The following is a 17,524-nucleotide window of genomic DNA, read 5'->3' as shown; positions in this document are numbered from 1 at the left end:
TGACCTGGTGTCGGCTGTAAACATAGAGGAAGGCCCCACGCGCCTGCAGCCACTGGCTCCCAGCTGGGAGAAGCAGGTCAGCATCGTCCTGGTTTGGGGATGGCAAGAGCAGAGCCAAGAACTACCTTGGATTTAACAACCTGCCTCACAACCAGCTTCAGCACCGAGATGTGCTTAGTGCTTATCAGGGATGGAAACTCTGCCAATGAGTCTTCGGGATTCCCCAGAGAAAGACTCACTCTGCCCTGATGGAGCTTCCAGAAAAAAACCAAACCAAACAAACGAAAACATTAAGACAGCATCCTGATAACCCCAAACTTCTTATTTTTAATGACCGCATGACTCAATCAGTGATACTAAAATATGGGTTTCCAAACATTTGCAAATGAAAGCGAAATCACAGGTAATGTTTTGAATATGCATTTTCCATCACTCTTTGATTTAATGAAGTTGCTAGAAAATGGATTCTTTTTTTCGGCTTTCCTGTGAGCTGCTTTAAAATTCATCCTTTAATATAGTTATTAGGGGTGATGACATAGTGCTGACATAAAGTTCTCTCTGGGGAACAAATTATTTTCCTCTGTAGGACTTGAAACTCTTAAAATCCAATTTGCTGTAAAAGCATACAAGAAAAAAAAAATCAATATAACTTTTGCAGACCAAACTCGTTTTTGTGTGGCAATGATGTTATAGCCTTCAATGCAGTGTGAATTTTGTACCTTTTGGTTTCTACATCTAAAATGGAATCACTCAGACTTTTAAAGTCTCTTTTTGGAAACAAAGGGAGACCGTCCACATGAGGTTTATATTCTACGCAGAGAACCGTCCTTGGCCTGTCAGGTCGCCGGAGCCAGCCCCCGGGGTTCGGGGTTCGTTATCACAGGGTAATTCTACTGCAAACAAATGTCTAGTGATTTGTGGCCAAGTCACACCCATAAGGACGACCATTGTGAAAAACAAAACAAAAAGAAACTAGAAACTGACAAGTGTTGACAAGGGGGTGGGAGGAATGTGGCTCCTCAAAAGACTAAAAAGTGGAATCATGGTTTGATCCAGAAATGACACTTCTGGGAATACACCCCAAAGAACAGAAAGCCGGAAAATGAACAGACTCGTGTGTGGCCATGTTCACCGCCAAACAGCAGAAGGAGCCCAAGTGTCCACAGGCGGATGAATGGACGAACCAAATGTGGCCCGTCCACACAGGGAGTGTTATTCAGCCCCACAAGGAAGGAGATTCTGACTCGGGCTACAACACGGATGAACCCCGAAGACTGTACTCAGTGAAACAAGCCAGTCCCCAGAGCCGTATGACTTTACCGTATGAGTCCGCAAACGTGAAGCTCCTGGAACCATCAAGTTCACGGAGACAGACGGTGGAAGAGTGGTTTGCAGGGGTGGAGAATGGAGAATCAGTGCAGAGATTTTTGGCGAGGTGGGAAAGTTCGGGAGACAGACACAGGGGATGGTCGCACAACAGTGTGAATGTGCTTAATGTCGCCGGACTGTACTGCAAATTGGTCAAGGTGTTACCTTGTATGTTCTGTCTATTTATTATCGTGACGTCCTCCTAACAGCACGCCCCTCTAAGGTGAGACTCAGCGACCTCAGGAGCATGAGCACAGAAGCACCATTATATGCAGAATTACAGCTAGGAAAACACGATGTGGAAGCCCCCAGTCCCGGCCACCACCAGGGAGAACGTGAGCGGCGGGCACTCTACAGTGGCCCGCTGTCACCTCCCACACGGGCAGCACCGGCCCGAGTGCCCTTCCCGGGACAGGCGGGAGCTAAGCTCTTGAACACATCACAGCTCTCACCTTCCCTCTGAAGTTCTGTCCATACCAGACAGAGATCTTCCAGCAGAGACAGACCAGGCTCACTGGTAAGTGAGGACACTCTGTGTGTTCAACCTCATGACCGTAGCCTAGGAGCCTAGTTAATTCAGCAGTGGGGGGTGGGTTTATCTGGGGACACAGGTGGCTCCGTGCCCTGTGGCGCATGTCCCAGGCCTCTGTGCTGGCTGGCGTGTGTGCTGAGGTGGCCCAGGAGGATGTGGGTCTGGCCTCCCCGCTCCAGTCCTGCAGGGCAGCCATCCCACACTTACCTGCCACGCGATGAGGTCCTTGAGCTTCTCGATCTTCTCATGGGCCTCTGGGTGCTCCTGCAGGTACCGCTCTGTAAAGAAGGCCTGGTGGAGACAGGAAGGGCCACTCGGTACACCGCTTCCCGGCCCCAATTCTGCACCCTGGCTGTGCACCAGATCTGGGGAGAGAGCCAGGCCCACCCTCTGTGTGTCAAACAGACGCACCCCCGGGGATGGACCCTCCCCAGCACTCCGGGCTAAAAGTCTGGTTGGGTCAAACACAACAGATGTTTAGATGTTGAATGGGCAGCCAGGAGGGGCATCTCGGGTGGCATCTCTGTCCTTGGAATCCAGCAAAGCCTCCGCTGACCTGGATGCTCAGCCCTCTGGGAGGCAGCTCTCCAGCGCCCTGACTCCTGCCCTGCTCCCCGCCCCGGGCTGGTCCTCCACCTCCGGGCTGCTTACAACCAAGAGCCTTCTCTAGGTCCAGGGCAATGACTCCTCACGGCCTGCTCTCTGCCTCACTTCCTACTCTGTCTGGACAAGGGCTCAGCAAACTTTTCTGAGAAGGGCCTCAATGCCGCCCCTTTCCATCAGGAAAACAGCCACAGACACTAAGTAGTGAATGGCCGCGGCCAAGTCCAAACTTGATGTCAAACACAGAGAGCAGACCGTAGTACAGACCGCTGGTCTAGACCACACCCCATGTCCTTCGACTTCTGCCCATTCCCACTGAGAGGCTTTCCAGGGAGCCCAGCCGGCCTTCTGCCGTGTACTCGCCATGCCTACCTATCCCACACGTTCTAAGCCTTTTGTCTCTCACTTAAAACCATGTCTCTCGGCCTTTCATGATCCTAGGACTCTTGAGAGCCACCCAAGGGCAGCCCCGCAGAGCTCCATCAGCCCAGCCTGGGAGGACAATGCCCAGGGCAGCCATGCCTGGGATTGGGCCTTGACCTTCCACAGCAGGCAGGGGTCACCTCTAGGGGGTCCCCAGCCTTGGCTCAGTCACGGCTGAGATTGGCCAGAGAGACCAGCACAGCTTCTGGGCTGGGAGATACGTATCTGGAGACATCTGTCCCGGGACAGGGCTGGACCAGGTCATGTCACATGTCACATGCCTTCTCATAATTCGCGAAGCCTCCCATGACAGCAGGGTCCACAATGCCGTTCAGGAGCATGGAGAGGGGGTTGATGGGGAGGCTGGGGTCATCAAGGTGCTGCTGCACCATGCTGTTCATCTTGTCGTTGGTCAGCTGCATGGTCTCGATGGCATTCTCCAGGGGGCTGATCTCCACCTGCGGGGAAGGAAGAAGATGGAACCCCAGGCCAGCTGCTGCGTCCACCCCACCAGGGTCTCCTGCTGTGTCTCTGGCCCGTGGGGTCCTGCCAGAGGACGAGCACTCCCAAGGGGGGCCAGGCTTCCTATTCCTCCATCGCACCTTTCTTCCGGGGGGGGGGGGGGTTTCGGGGGTGTCTGTTATCACCCAACAAGAGCAGCTGGGTATCTGCGCATCACTGTGCGTTTCCAGTAGGCATGGCCCTCGCACGCAAATTCCAAAGTGATAATACAAGGCGGGCTGGCTCTGAGGGGGTGTGTGTGCACGAGCGTGTGTGTGTGCTGTGTGCCTATACACGTGTGCACATGTGTAAGTATGTGTGCATTCACATGTGGTCTGTTCCTTTTAAAATGGGTGAGATTCTGGGCGCCTGGGTGGCTCAGTCGGTGAACCGTCTGCCTTCAGTTTGGGTCAGGATCCCAGGGTGCTGGGATCGAGTCCTGCATCAGGCTCCTGCTCAGTGCGGAGCCTGCTTCTCCCTCCCCCTCTGCCATTCCCCTCACCTCCACCCCACTTGTGTTTGCTAGCTCTGTCAAATAAATGAAATCTTTCAAAAAGAAGGGTAAGATTTTAAGGAATTCTGAGCAATCTATCACTGTCCCTGAGGCAGGAGGCCTCGGCACTTTGTAATCCCCCGGTACCTGTTTGGCCAGGGAAGGGGGGAGGGCCCTGCCCTGATCTCCAGAGTAGACCATGTACTCTCTTACGAAGGAAGAGCTCTGCTGCCCCAGGGGGAGCACGTTGCCACTTCCAATGGTACCTCACAGGCCTCATCGGAACACCTGCCACCGGTCAGCGCGACACTCCGTGCGGGAGGCAGGGGACCGCTGTCCATCCTGCAACTGCCCTCCTTTGTCTGGGGCCCAACAGCTCCCTGCAAGGCCCATGAGAGCATGTCTCTCTGGCTCAGCCCGAAGGTGCCACGAAAACATGGCTGGGTTTAAAACAACAGCAGCCCCTGCCCCCCAGGCCTCCTCCAAGAGATGCCCAGCTGGCCACAGAGCCACATCCAGGGGTCACCTCAAAACAGGAGCATTTCGGTCCTCCTGAAGGAGGTAGGAGGCATCCCTCCCCATGCCTGGGAACCCAGGGTGTCTGTAGCAAGGGACAAAGGGAGCAGGGGGAACAGGGACCTGAGAACAGACAGCTCTGCTCACGGCAGGTCCCACATTGCAGAGCGACACTTGGGAGTCACAGTGGAGGAAAACACCCACTGCGCTCGTCCCGTGCGGCCTGGGAGCTGAGAGACAGGCCGTCCCGTACAGAAAGGTGGCTTCCGCATAGAAAGGTGGTCGGCCCTGAGTCCTCATGGCGTGTAGTCCAAGCAGGACTGCGGCTCCCAGGTGGGCCCACGTGGGCCCTGGCAGGCTCAGAGCCTGGAACGCAGCATCCCAGGCACACGCCTTCGCCAATCGCACACCCCAGGGCAGGACTCCATTCTGACCAACCGCTGGCTCCCTGACACTGACCCCGTTTGCCTCAAGCAAGAATAGTTTCCTCTATTCATTCAGCAGGAGGGCTGGCTGCCACCCCCTGGACATCCCCAGTGGACTATCCCGGGGGGCATGCACAAGGCAAGGGCGGGTGGGATGGGTATCGAGAGCAGCCCTTCATTATGTGCTCTGGGATTACTTGGCTTCCAGCCTCTTAGTTTGTTAAAAATGGCAAACAGTGCCGGTGGCAGAACCACATCTTTACAGAAAGTCAGGACTCACCCCTCTCCACCTTGAGCTCTTAAGCTCCTCCTCTTGAAATCTGGCTGGCTCACAAAATCCCGGATTACTGAGGGCTTTGGGCAGAGGCTCATTAGGAAGCTTAGTGCCTATTTACGCCAAGTGTCCCCTACTCCGCCCTCTCACGTGCTACATCACCAGCTCTAAATGGTGCCAGCAAAAACTTGCCACCTGCCACATATCTTCTGAGCCCTCCAGGCATCAGGCCTGCTTGGGTGCTGGGGGGGCACAGAGTGGGCACTCTCAGAGCACAAAATGCAAGTGCCCAGGGCAGGGACAGGGACAGAAGACCCAGGGCTTCAGAGAAGCAGGAGGGGGCACCTGGGATGGGGGGGGTTGGATATGGCCCTGAGCTCGGATGGGCATGGATGAGAGAAAAAGAGAGGAAACAGAAACGGGGCTGAGGCTGAGGCTGAAGAGAGGTTCCAGCCAGGTTGAACTGAACAGGGAGTTTTGAGGAGACTCACTGTAAACTACAGGGCGGGGGACCAGCCCTCTGGATAAGATCCTGCTGGCTGAACACAAAAGGCATTGAGACACGTGAATTAAAATACATATTTCAATCAGATCTCTTTATCCCACTCTCTGATACTTCTGTGTACTCAGTAAGAATCTGCCGCCCGACTCTGGTTCACGGATATGGAACTGTCCCAGGGCTCACCACTGAGGCAAAGCAAAGTTTAGCTAATGAGATGCGAGTCATTATTTCTTTAAAAAAGTGCCAGTGAGGGGTATATTCTCAAGCTATTTTTACTTGAAATAAGCAATTGCTATTAATCAAGTCGTTTGTCATGTAAATGGCAATAAAACCATCAGGAAGAAAGATCTTAAAAAGTGTATGTAAATTGGAACTTGTCTTAAACTTTTCATTTAGTTAACAGAAGGAGCTGTCAAAACAGCACAGCAATGACTAGATTTAAATATTTTGTAAGAAGAAAGAAAATCTTAATGCTGGTTTTCTCGTCAGCTAGCACTGGTCGTGATTACACAGCATTTCTACGACAATGTTTGTGGACCTGCACAGTCGATGGCCCAAGGAACGTGCAGGGTGACAACGGGCTCAGCCTCGTCTGGCCTGGGGTCTCCATGTGCCCACCGCACCCTGTAACAGAGGGCAACGCACAATCCCTCCTGGGGGGGGGAGCGGTATCCTTACCATGAAGACAGATTTGACCTCAAACCACCTTAAAATTCCAGGTAACTTGTACGCCGTGGTGTATATGGTTCTCTCGATCCACATGTTCTGCAAAGGAACACACACACGGTACTGGTCAGAAGGACGTCAGCAGGTGGACAGCGTCTGCCCTCATGGGGACTGGCCACTCTCTGCGAGGTGTGTCCTCCCGGGGGGCAGGTCTCCCTGCAAGGAATTGCACGTGGCCCTTTTGCGTGCCTTTTCGCCATGCTCTGCCTGTGAGTCGGACAGTCACACGAGACACAGCAATGTCCCCTGCTTTGGCTGGCCAGTGGTGCCAGCCTCCCTGGCGTTTGGCAAGAAAACACAACGGGAGAGCCAGGGAGGATTCTGTACGTCAAAACAAGGGAAGTTCCCTCTGAGCAAAGGGATTTTTGAAGAGGCTCCCATGTTGGCCTGACTTTGGGTTCAACAGAAACCCACAGGTGGAAGGGCGCTAAGGAAAACCAGGTTTCGTGTAAGTGACCGCTCAGGCCAGATACAGAGCAGTCAGTATGCTGGGCTTCATGTGTTTCCTGAACAGCTGATCTCTACTCACATCAGGAAATAAAGATGTGGACAAATCACCCACCCTCCGGAGACGGTAACTTAAACCTTTCAGTATCTGTTGTTTGAGACTTCTCACTAAGCACTAGAAAGGCACGTAGATGCATATTTTCAATAAGACGCCATTTTATAATCCCGAGTCTTCACAGAAGAGTACATTATGCACAGCAGGAAACTGCTGCAAGCCCACGAGTGTCCCCCCTATGCCTACTCCAGGCTGCGTGGAAGCCCGCGGTGAGCTAAGCAGCAGGGACCTTTCGCCCACCTGGTCCCGCCCATGGTCTGCTTCCGGCCACCCTCTCCCTGTCCTGGGTCATAACTGGGCCATGCAGGTGTGTTGGGAGGGGTCCAGCCACAGTGGGCTGACATCAGCCAGTCCAGGGGGCTGCACTGGATCTTAGAGAAGCATCGATCCCCCCACCTGTGAGGCTCCAGAGGGGAGAAGGAAGGGGACCCAGGAGAAGGCTCCCCTAGGCGCTTGCCCGAGGCAACAGCAGTGTGACACTTCAGAGCACCTGCAGGGTCTCCCCAGAGGCTGACACAGCCCGGCTGGGGGCCTGGGCTCCACCAAGGGCTTTCTGGACAACTGGCAAGGGCTAACCGAGAGCTCTCTCTCCGTCTCCCACCTCCTCGGCCGCTTCAGCCCCGGCTGTGCAGCCACGCAGAGCGCTCAGCCCCGCAGGGGGCCTCCCCAGCGTCCGGCCCGCAGAGCCAGGCCTCCCGCAACAGGGCCGAGCCCCGCTTCCCATCGCTGCAGAAAGCCCCACGCATATCAGGAAGCTTTAGGCTTTGTCAGGAGTGTGAAGGACTAAATCCTGTGGCTTCAGACAGCCTCATCCAAGTGTGAGGGCCGAACGGGGCCATTAGGGGATTTCAGGGCCATTTGGAAGAAGCACGAGGCTTAGTGAAGCCCCAAACGTCAGGGGTCTCGGCTGTTCCTGGCTCTCCCCCAGTTGGCTGCTCCCCTGTCGGCAATTTGCCAGACCTTCGTGCGCCTCTTTCTCTGCGGTAGGACCGTATACGCAGCCGCTGGATGCGAGACGTGTGAGGAAAATTCAAGAACTGCCTGTAGTCCCACAGTCCAGAGATGCTACATAAACGGTCATGCTGTGGCCACAAGGGCCCCACCAGAGATCGCTCAGAAAGCCGCCCCCTTGGGGCTGATGTCTCGTCCCCTCCCTCACTATTAGAGACAACAACACAGTGACCAGTTACCAAGTATGGGATCCTGGGACGCTGGCATTAACCAAGAAATAGGGTCTTCGTTTTGAGATCAGCAGTGTGGGAAGCGAGAATGACTGGGGTTCTCGGAATACGAGCTCATTGTAGACACCCAGGCCACGGCTCGGGCAGGAAGGGCCTGTGACTGGAGATTCTCAGGCCTCACCCTGAGGATGGGAAGACTGCAGGAAATGGAGGGCTTTAGGGGGAGGCTGGATAGAAGCATCGTGGCTGGAAGTGCCCCAAACTTCACTCTAGGTCAGGTCACCTTTGACCTTCTGCGCCCCCAGACACCTCCGAATGATAGGCAAGGGGATGCAGTCCCCAGCAGAGCTGCTGGTCCTCCTTGGAAGTCCCTGCAGCGAATGGGTCATGGAGGTAAGGGCCCACCTAGGGATTCCCGACGATGTTTGCAGGGCAGAAGGAGGGGGAATGTTAACATGTTAAAGAACTCCACTTTATCGCAAAGAATATTCTTTGCAAATGGAAACCATTAAACCAAGTGCATGCATATTTTTTTAAAAGCTGCAAAAATTTCTGTTACTATTTCTATGACTAATGCAGGGGACAAGGTGATGACCTTTTCGGTTGGTTGTCACAGCTGCGGAGGTACTACCAGTTATCTAATGGGCAGAGGGTCAAGGAAGCCGCTCAATGTCCTCCAAGGCACAGGGTGGCTCCGTCACAGAGAATGACCAGGCCCACGACTCTGTGGCACCCAGGAGCCCCTGGGCCTCAAGCCTCAGGAAAACTCAGGTGCTGAATAGGAGTGTCTGTCTGGGTCTCCACTCCGCTCACCTCCAACTGCTTGCCATCAGCAGAAAGCCAGAGTGCTCAGGCCCCTTTGCCTGTTCGTATTAGAGACCCCAGCAGGTGCTCGGGGGTCCAGGGCCCAGAGGGAGACAACTCAGAGAAGCCGAGGAGGGAAGCGAGGATGCCAGGAGCATAAGAAGCAGACTCCCAGCACTCGTCCCCTTCTGCTAGCATCGTAAGGCCTTAACAACATCGTCCGTGAGATGTTCATCCTTTCGCTACAGTTGAAGGGCTTAGGATTTGGAATTTGGATTTCTGCACGCAAGACACAAAGGCATTTAATACTGCCCTGTGTTGGCCTCTGAGGCCATTTTCCACAGGCAGGGGTGGTGGTGGTAGAAGGAGCCCTTTGGGGGTTTTTTGGTTGTTTTCTTTACCGCGAATTCATTGTCTGGGTTTTTCTCTCCCTTGCGTATCGGCCGAGAATATTCAAACCGCTGGACTTCATTCACCCTGTAAAAACTGTACAGAGACAGATAAAGCGTTAGACATTCAACTCCCAAAGCAGCCGATATGCTTTTATGACGTTGGGTCTGGCCTCCTTATAGGTCCCTGCATCCCTGAGAGCGTCCCCAACCCTGACCCCGAGCGATCGCTGTGGCTTTCTCTCCCCGCCAGCCTCAGAAGAGAGATGCTGGCAGGTGGAAAAATTGCCTTGAGTTTTTGCCTCTTCCCTGTCCCTGCAAACCCTTAGGGGAGAGGAGATGCTGAGTAAGAGTGAAGCGGACACACACAGAGAAAAGGTGAAGCGAAGGAGAGCAGCAACAGGCTTGCGTCCCCCACTCTTGTGTTTCCTCCTTCAAAATCCCAATTTACTCTATTAGTTTAATTGAGTGATTCAATGATTAATTTATTAAAACAATTTAATAATTTTTATTAATTTTTTAAAAAAATTATGTGTTTCTAATTTTTTTACTGTAAAGAATCCAGCTTTACTTATAATACTTTTCATAAGAATTACTTTTCATTCTATAACACTTCCCATGGATTAGATAAGCTAATTGATATATATTTTTTTTTATTTCTTTTTTTTTTTAATTTCTTTTCAGTGTACCAGAATTCATTGTTTATGCATCACACCCAGTGTTCCATGCAATACGTGCCCTCCATAATACCCACCACCAGGCTCCCCGAACCGCCCTCCCCCCTCCCCTCCAAAACCCTCAGATTATTTTTCAGAGTCCACAGTCTCTCATGGTTCATCTCCCCCTCCCAATTTCCCCCAACTCCCTTCTCCTCTCCATCTCCCCATGTCCTCTGTGTTATTTCTTATGCTCCACAAACGTGTTTCTTATTTTTAAAAAGACCTTATATACCTTAGTTTCAGCTCTACCAAAGGTAGAGTCTGCAACCAAAAGGACGGCACGCACGACAAGTGTGTCCTTTTTCTTTCCCTGGGGAAGGGCTGGGTGGCACATGTGTACCAGAGGCAGACATCCCTCGTCAGCACTGAGACGTCGGCCGCCTCCCCATGTCCCAGCAAACAGCTGAGCATCAGCTACGATTTGCTATTGGCTTTAATGCCTCTCTCCAAAATACACTGTTGGAAAACTTGTGGAAGCCATCGTTCATCGATAAACAGATAAACATTGGTAAACAGAGTCCTGGCTGACCTGCTGTCATGGCTGATACAAGGTTAAAGAAAGGAGAGGGAATGTGGAGGAAGAACACAGCCCCCCACACTTCAGGATATGAAATGAGCAGATTCTGAGCATTATCAGGCCACCAAAGAGGTTAATTTCTTAACCAAAACATGGATTGCATAGAAAGAAAAGTCGGAACATCAACGGAACATCTCAAGCAGGGGGTCTCTACAGCACTGCTAGGTCAGGGGCAACTCACCAGAGAGGCATAAACCCTCAAATTCGGACAGCGGCGAGTGAGTGTAACAATCAGCCCCATCATCCCACGTGACATAATCGTGGGCCTGCAGGGATCTGGGGCTTCTCCACCCAGAAAAGCAAATGCCCCAATCCCTTGTCCTGCCTTACAGCACGCAAACACTCCGGCCCTCCCCAGGCGTGTGGACTCGGAAGTGCTGGGTTGGGACTGGGCCTGAGCCCCACTAAGCTCTGCAGGGACCACCGCCGCCCCCCCCACCCCCCTGGCAGGGCATAAGGAGACCAGAGTTTCCCTTCCGTCCTCCCGAGTTTTCCTCATCTCCCCATGTCGGGAAAGGAATAGTTCTTGTACCCACTGGCAACACACACTAACCTCTTCCCTCACTGTTCGGATGCTAGAAAGAATTTGCTTCCCTTGCTCTTCTAAGTCAACAGAAAGAGCATCTGGAAAGCAAATCAAAGGCTACAATCCACCGTCTCGAGGGTGAAATTCTTAGCACCCAGCCCTTCTCCAGCCTCCCGGCGGGTGGGAGAAACGGGGTGCTTACCTTACAATCTGCTCTGACACAGGCCTGTGAAATTTCGGGGGCAGATCGAGTTTGGGCTTTACGGTGAAGCACTGGATATCTGAGGGCAAAGGGGGTTAAGGACCAGCAGGCGGGGTGCTCATCGGCCGCGACGGGGCCCCAGACCCACCCAGCCACCCAGGCGCACGGAGCGGTGGCCGTGTCCCATTCCACAGGCTTGTCGGAAAGGATACACTGGCCAGGAGAGTTTTTAATGTCGTCGCCTGGTGGAGACGTTGTCTTCATTTTCTCGGCGTTGGGGAACTGCGTTAACAGCCGAGCTTCGAAATCTTCCCTGCGTTCATACTCCTTCCCTCGGTAAATGAAAACTTTCCCCTGGAAACAATGACATTCATTAAATACCAGCGGGGGAAAGGCCAGGACCCACGCACGCGCCAGCGCACTGGTCTTCAAAATATGCTTTTTTTTTTCTTTTTTTAAGTCGCTGATTGAAGAACAGCTTATAAGTGCACTAGCCTTATTAATCAGCAACGCGCCGGCACCGCACAGCAGTTTCCAGTGTTGAAGAAGCACCGAACGCAGCACGCCCGACGGCCGCGGATGTGCTTCCGTCCCGACAGCGGCGCTGGGCTAGAACCACCGGGGGGACCGAGTGGGCCAGCGGGGCCCGCCTTCTGGGGGGTGTGAGGCGGGCGGAAAGGGTCAAGGCACGAGGGCAAGTGGGTCTTTTCGGGTAGGCCCCAATGAGCCAGCTTTCGTCTCCTAAGAAGAAGTGAAGACACCATGAGTCTGAGGTGGGGCCTCACCGCTCAGAGCCCGAGCACGACCTTCTGAGGTGTCTCAGATAGGACGCAGCCAAGGGCAGAGCCGAACCAGGGAATGGGGTCGAGACCAGAGGAGAGAGGCGTGAGGACCGCGGCCTCTCTGGTGGTGAGAAACCGGAGGGGGATGGCAGAACTTCCCTCACCGCACGTCCGCCTCGTGTGAAGAATTACCCACTGATGGGTGGTGGGCAGAGGGTCAGAGTTCTCCTTCTAACAGCTGGCTTTTGTCCATCTCCCACAACACTCTGTCACCTCCATAAATTCTGAGTTGGAGAGCCCAACTGGGGGGTGGTTTTTGAGGGTGAGGTGTCCCTGGCGTGGGTGTTAGGCAGGCGAGCGTTCTTCCTTACACAGGCTGTCCTGTAGAGGCCATTTCTGTCTGGGTGTGACACGGTCCCTCAGGAAATGTAGCTCTAGGGAATTTTCTGCTTCTAAGATGTAGCAGGTCTCTGTACCTTCAGAGAGTCAACAGTGTGTCCTGAGTTGCCAACTGAGTCACGGAAAGGTGGCAATGGGTAGTGTGACGCCACCCAAGCCTATACCTCCTGTCTCCCAACACCCTGCCCGCCCCACCTGTCTGATCCTAAAGGAAAACTGTAACAAGGAAAAGATGCCACAGGACCCGAGAAATGGAAGGCTGGGGCTGATGCTTTTCCTCACAGGATCTGTTGTTTCAACCAGGGGACCCTGAGCCAGAGACCCTAGGCTGGCTCTCTGTGAGTCAGGTGTGGCCTCATCATCTGTCATGACCCTGGCCAGACGCCAGAGAGGAGAGACAGACAGCCAGACAGGAGAGCATTCTGCTGGATGTTCTTTCCCTCATCTCCTGGAGACTAAGTGCGAAGTTAAATTAAAGTTTGTCTAATTAATGAACTTTTAAAAGATAAAGAGAGATCCTACGGCACTCAGTTTATTTCCTTCCTTAGCCATGACTTATCTGAGTCCCTATAAATCACTAAAGAAGGAACAGTTTAAGAACTGAATATTTTTTTTCACTTTGTGTTCAGGTATGTCTTAAAATACCCATTATGGAAGAAAAATGTTCTCTTTCCCGAAAAAATAATGTCAAGCAGAAACCAAAGTAATATGTAGTCTTAATTAGAAATACAAACACAGTGTGGGCATCTTTTAAGGCTATATAAAGCCAAACATTTCAGAAATCCAGGAAGATTTAATGTATAACAGGCTACTACGAACTCGCATGCATCTATTACTCCCTACACTGGAAGACAGACACAATAATAAAATGTATATAAAGGCTTTAACAGAAAAACACTAGTGAGTTACATATGAAAACAGCACTAACATTTTCTAGAAATGTCAATTATTGTGCATTCTGAAGCAGTCCCTTCAAACGTGAAAATAAGGGAGAAATGTAGATATAGTCAGATATTTATTGCTTGTAAGAGCCATAAATATTAACATGAAGGCAAAAAAAAAAACCCAAAAAACAAAACCAAAGAAACAACCTAATGAGACCAATTCTCAAAGATAAACAAAGCAAAAGGGACAGCCAGTTCTCAGAGGCATTAAACAGCCAAACATTTCACCTGCTGTCTTGTAACTGCTAACGTCATTGTCAGACTGACCCTGGACAGGTGATCTGTGACCCTGGACAGGTGATCTGTGACCCTGGACAGGTGATCTGTGACCCTGGACAGGTGATCTGTGAAGCGTCGTAAATACATTGCCATAGTCCCACGAAATTATTCAGGTGCAGCAGGGAACTGAGTAATCAGTTCAGTATTAATCAAGCCCGTTAATCTCTTCATTCGCACTTTGCATTTTGTCCTTTGTACAGGGGAGGTGACCCAGTGCGGTCCCTGGCGCACACATCGTGTGTGTCCTCCCAGCACACACACGCTCGGGGACTGCAAAGTGCCCACCCCACCCCCAGCATGTCAGGAAGCCAGGGCAGAGCCAGTCAGTGGCCTTGAGCCACAGCACTATCCCTGGAGGGCCACATACATGCTGTAACGCCTCGGCACAGCACAGGTCAGCTGTGGTTTAGGGTTGGTCTCTCTGTTTCTTACAGACACAAACGGGGATGCACCCACAGATTCATACACGTTAATTAAAGGCTTTAACAACATCGACTCCAAGATCCTACTATAGCTGGGTTTTTCATATAAAATAGAATTAATTTCAAAAATCTTCCCTGATTTAGGGGAACATTTATAACTTAACTTATAATGAAATGTCCTTTAGTCATTCTTTGTTAAGAAGACTGCTCCAGAATCTGGGCTTCTAATCGACTGCTGTCTTAGGTGTGTCCTGGCTCAACCGCACAAGGAGAGAGGGCCGACCAGCAGTGACAGCGCGGGGCCGATGCCCCAGTCACGCAGGACCCCGAGAGAGAGCACAAACCAAGAGGTCACTTTTCAGAGCAGACCAGGCCTGCGAGGCTCACTGGTGGTTGTCTTATAAACAACATCAGGCCCTCAGCAAGGAAGTCCTTCCTGCTTGTGGCACCAAGGAGTATCTTACCCTATTGGGGACTTCCATGTAATCAGAACCACCAGAGCCAAAGGGACACACTCTGGAATGAGAAAAACCTCCTGACCAGATCTAACTGCCCCAGACAGCCATGTTCCAGGCAAGAGACCGCCTTCCTGGAAACCAGAGGAATCACGCATGGTCTCCCAGCATGAGAGAAAACCATGTGTCTTAAAACAAATATCATAAGGAATGATAAGAAATCATGACCCACTGGTCAATGGCACCACGAGAAACTCCAAACAATTCTATTAGTAGGTCAAGAAGCATTTATTTACACAATTTCTCCTCTGGCCTTGTGAGCGCCAGGGAAGGGGCATCCGGCGTCACAGTGTGTCTTCAATCGTGTGTCAAACGACACACACCTGTCCAAGGGAGGGAGCCTGACCCAGAGTCCCCAGCAGCGTGGCCATGGAAATCCACTTGCAATCACTCATATAATTAAAAATATACATGTTCCTGGCAATATCATTCACAGTAGCCAAAACAACCCAAACATTCACTGAAGGACAGATGGACAAGTAAAATATGGTAAAACTGTGCAGTGGAATATTACTCAGCCATGAAAAGGAGGGGAAAGCAACACGTGCTCCGACACGGATAACCTGAAGACAGTGTGCCGAGGAAAACGGACCAGATGCAAAAGGACGAGCACCGTATGATTTCACTTTATGAGCTACTGATAACAGGCAAATTCCTAGAGACATAAAGGAGCAGGGTGTTGCCAGGGGCTGGAAAGTGGGGTAATGCAGACTTCCTGTTTAACTGGCTATGGAATTTCAGTTTGGAGAGATGAAAAAGTTCGCAGATGGATGACCGCACAGCATTGTACGGAACCATACACTTAAAACTGGTTAAGATGGTAAATTTTATGTTATCTGTACTTTATCACAATTAAAAAAAAAAAACGCACATAAATCCCCAGTTATGTTTAGGAAAAATCAGATGGAAGGTTTATATGCAATCAAAGAAAATATTATCAGACCTTCTTTCACACCCTAAGCTAAGCACAGAGCTGTTAAGAGCACAGATTCAGACTCTGACCCACAAATGCAAAGTCCAAATCATTCCTCAGAATGGGAAGGGGCTCTCTAGCCAGGGAGCAACCCTGTATCAGATTCAACAGAATCAAAATTTACCCGAAGGAATGTGGGGAATCCTTGTCCATAGTAGCCAACAGCGAAATAGTCTGGTTTAGGTCTTATCACTTTGACGATGTTTTCATAAAACTGAGCCTGTTTTTTCTGAAAGGAAGAAAGAAAACGTCAGGTTTGAATAGCATTCAGTTTCTTCTAGAATCTTCCGGTGGGCTCTTCAAGCTTTGGCAATTCCAGTTGGGTGGGAGGGTGAGGATGTGGGAGGCTCAGCCCGGGACACAGGCATGTGGTCACCTTGCCATGCGGCTTTGACAGAATCTGTCACTCACCCCCAATGTTTAGCAGAGAATCTAACCAGAAGAGCCAAATTCAGTAACCAGTAGGATTTATCCATGTTTCTGATAACCAAAGAGGTGCCACAGAAATGTTTTTTTCTTATAATTAAATGGCTAGTTTTCAGGACTTAAAAAACTGGTATCAATTAGATACTGGGATACATTAAAGAAGAATTTAAAAGGGTAGAATTCTGGTCTAAATTAATGGCAGGAGAAAGGTCTAGGCTCCTCTCCCACCACCCACCACCCACCTGCCTCATGGACGGGGCCAGTTTTAATCCAGCAGCGACTCTCAGAGACTCTCAGGCCGTCAAGAGCACTGTACACATGGAGCCAGCAGTTGTTGACATATAAAAGCTCAGAAAAATTGTAGAGTCTGGCTTCCAAAGCCCTGCTGGGAATATAAGTGAGTACTTGTGGGCCAGAATCAGCCAGCAAATACATCAAGACCGTCCTCCTGGACAAAATGGAGGACCATGGCCACAGCTGCAGAAGACCTGAAGAGAATCTCTGAGTTAAAACGGAAAGGGAAATCCCAGAAAAACAAGCATAGATCACCCCTGTTCATTTAACTATAAAGAAAAGTGGACTTACCAGCAACTCACTGAGCTGTTCGTAATCAAACATCTCGTTTTCATACTGTTCGGCAAGTTCCTTACCAAGAGCAATGGCCTCCTCCCACATCTGTGAGGAAAAAGAAAGAAAAAGGAGAAAGAGAAACCCAACGCGTCATCATGCAGTCAAAGAACGAAAGAGTAAAATACAACTGTTCGTCATAAAACAATCTGGAAACATGCTTGCCGAATCTGAAAACACTACAGGAATAATGTCACAAAAATACAAGCATTTTCTAGAGTCTACGGCCCTTTGGCTCATGACCAGACGTCAGTTGACTAAACGGGTCCACTACTGGCTGGTCAGTCATGCTGGCCTCTGCCCAGGGTCAGAGCACTCTGCCCACCAGGTCTGGCCCACTCTGTCCTCTCTCCGGCTGCCAGGCATGGCTGCTGAAGCCCGCTGGTCGGAGCAACAGGGGAGCCAGCGGAAGGAGCCGCCGTGCAGGAGAGGCTACAAGGAGCCTGGTTTTGCTCCTTTCCCCAATCGTCCCATTAAACAAACACTGGACTGTCAGGAAGAACAGGATATATTTCAACTCTAAATGAACGCTCACAAGGAGTTGCTTTGTGTGTGCAAATACTGTGAGGCTATAAAGCCTGCCATCATTCTGAAAGAGGGAACCTTCTGGGGTATTAGTTTGAAAAAGGATTTCCAATCAGGTAACTGACTTATTAGAAAGCTGATAAATTTTGACATACAGAATACTTTGCTGATGCATACGGTAAGACCTGAATTTCCCTTATTTTTCTTGGGGAAAATCAAATGGTTTACTCAAGAAGAATAGGTCACATATGGAGGAACCATCTCCTCCAGGAAGACTTTCTGGGTGCCAACTCTCGTGCCCTCACGATG

General features: G+C 51.1%; 1 protein-coding gene across 2 annotated transcripts in view; it reads right to left on the bottom strand.

The window, feature by feature from the left end:
- The window catches only part of LOC111145075 (dedicator of cytokinesis 1), a 506,031-nt gene that overhangs the window by 20,326 nt on the left and 468,181 nt on the right, over positions 1-17,524 (bottom strand). For both annotated transcript variants that reach the window (XM_022499695.1, XM_022499696.1), the window contains exons 39-46: positions 16,649-16,738; positions 15,762-15,866; positions 11,536-11,677; positions 11,324-11,402; positions 9,312-9,396; positions 6,316-6,402; positions 3,208-3,384; positions 2,108-2,191 (exon numbers count right to left, since the gene is read on the bottom strand). In XM_022499695.1, coding sequence (XP_022355403.1) covers positions 2,108-2,191; positions 3,208-3,384; positions 6,316-6,402; positions 9,312-9,396; positions 11,324-11,402; positions 11,536-11,677; positions 15,762-15,866; positions 16,649-16,738 — 849 coding nt within the window. The remainder of the gene's footprint in view (positions 1-2,107; positions 2,192-3,207; positions 3,385-6,315; positions 6,403-9,311; positions 9,397-11,323; positions 11,403-11,535; positions 11,678-15,761; positions 15,867-16,648; positions 16,739-17,524) is intronic.

Source organism: Enhydra lutris, unplaced genomic scaffold (assembly GCF_002288905.1).
Source record: "Enhydra lutris kenyoni isolate GAN:26980312 unplaced genomic scaffold, ASM228890v2 scaffoldscaffold12, whole genome shotgun sequence".
In the NCBI taxonomy this organism is placed as follows: domain Eukaryota; kingdom Metazoa; phylum Chordata; class Mammalia; order Carnivora; family Mustelidae; genus Enhydra; species Enhydra lutris.
Note: the sequence above shows the minus strand (reverse complement) of the source record. Positions and strands in the feature narration are given on the sequence as shown.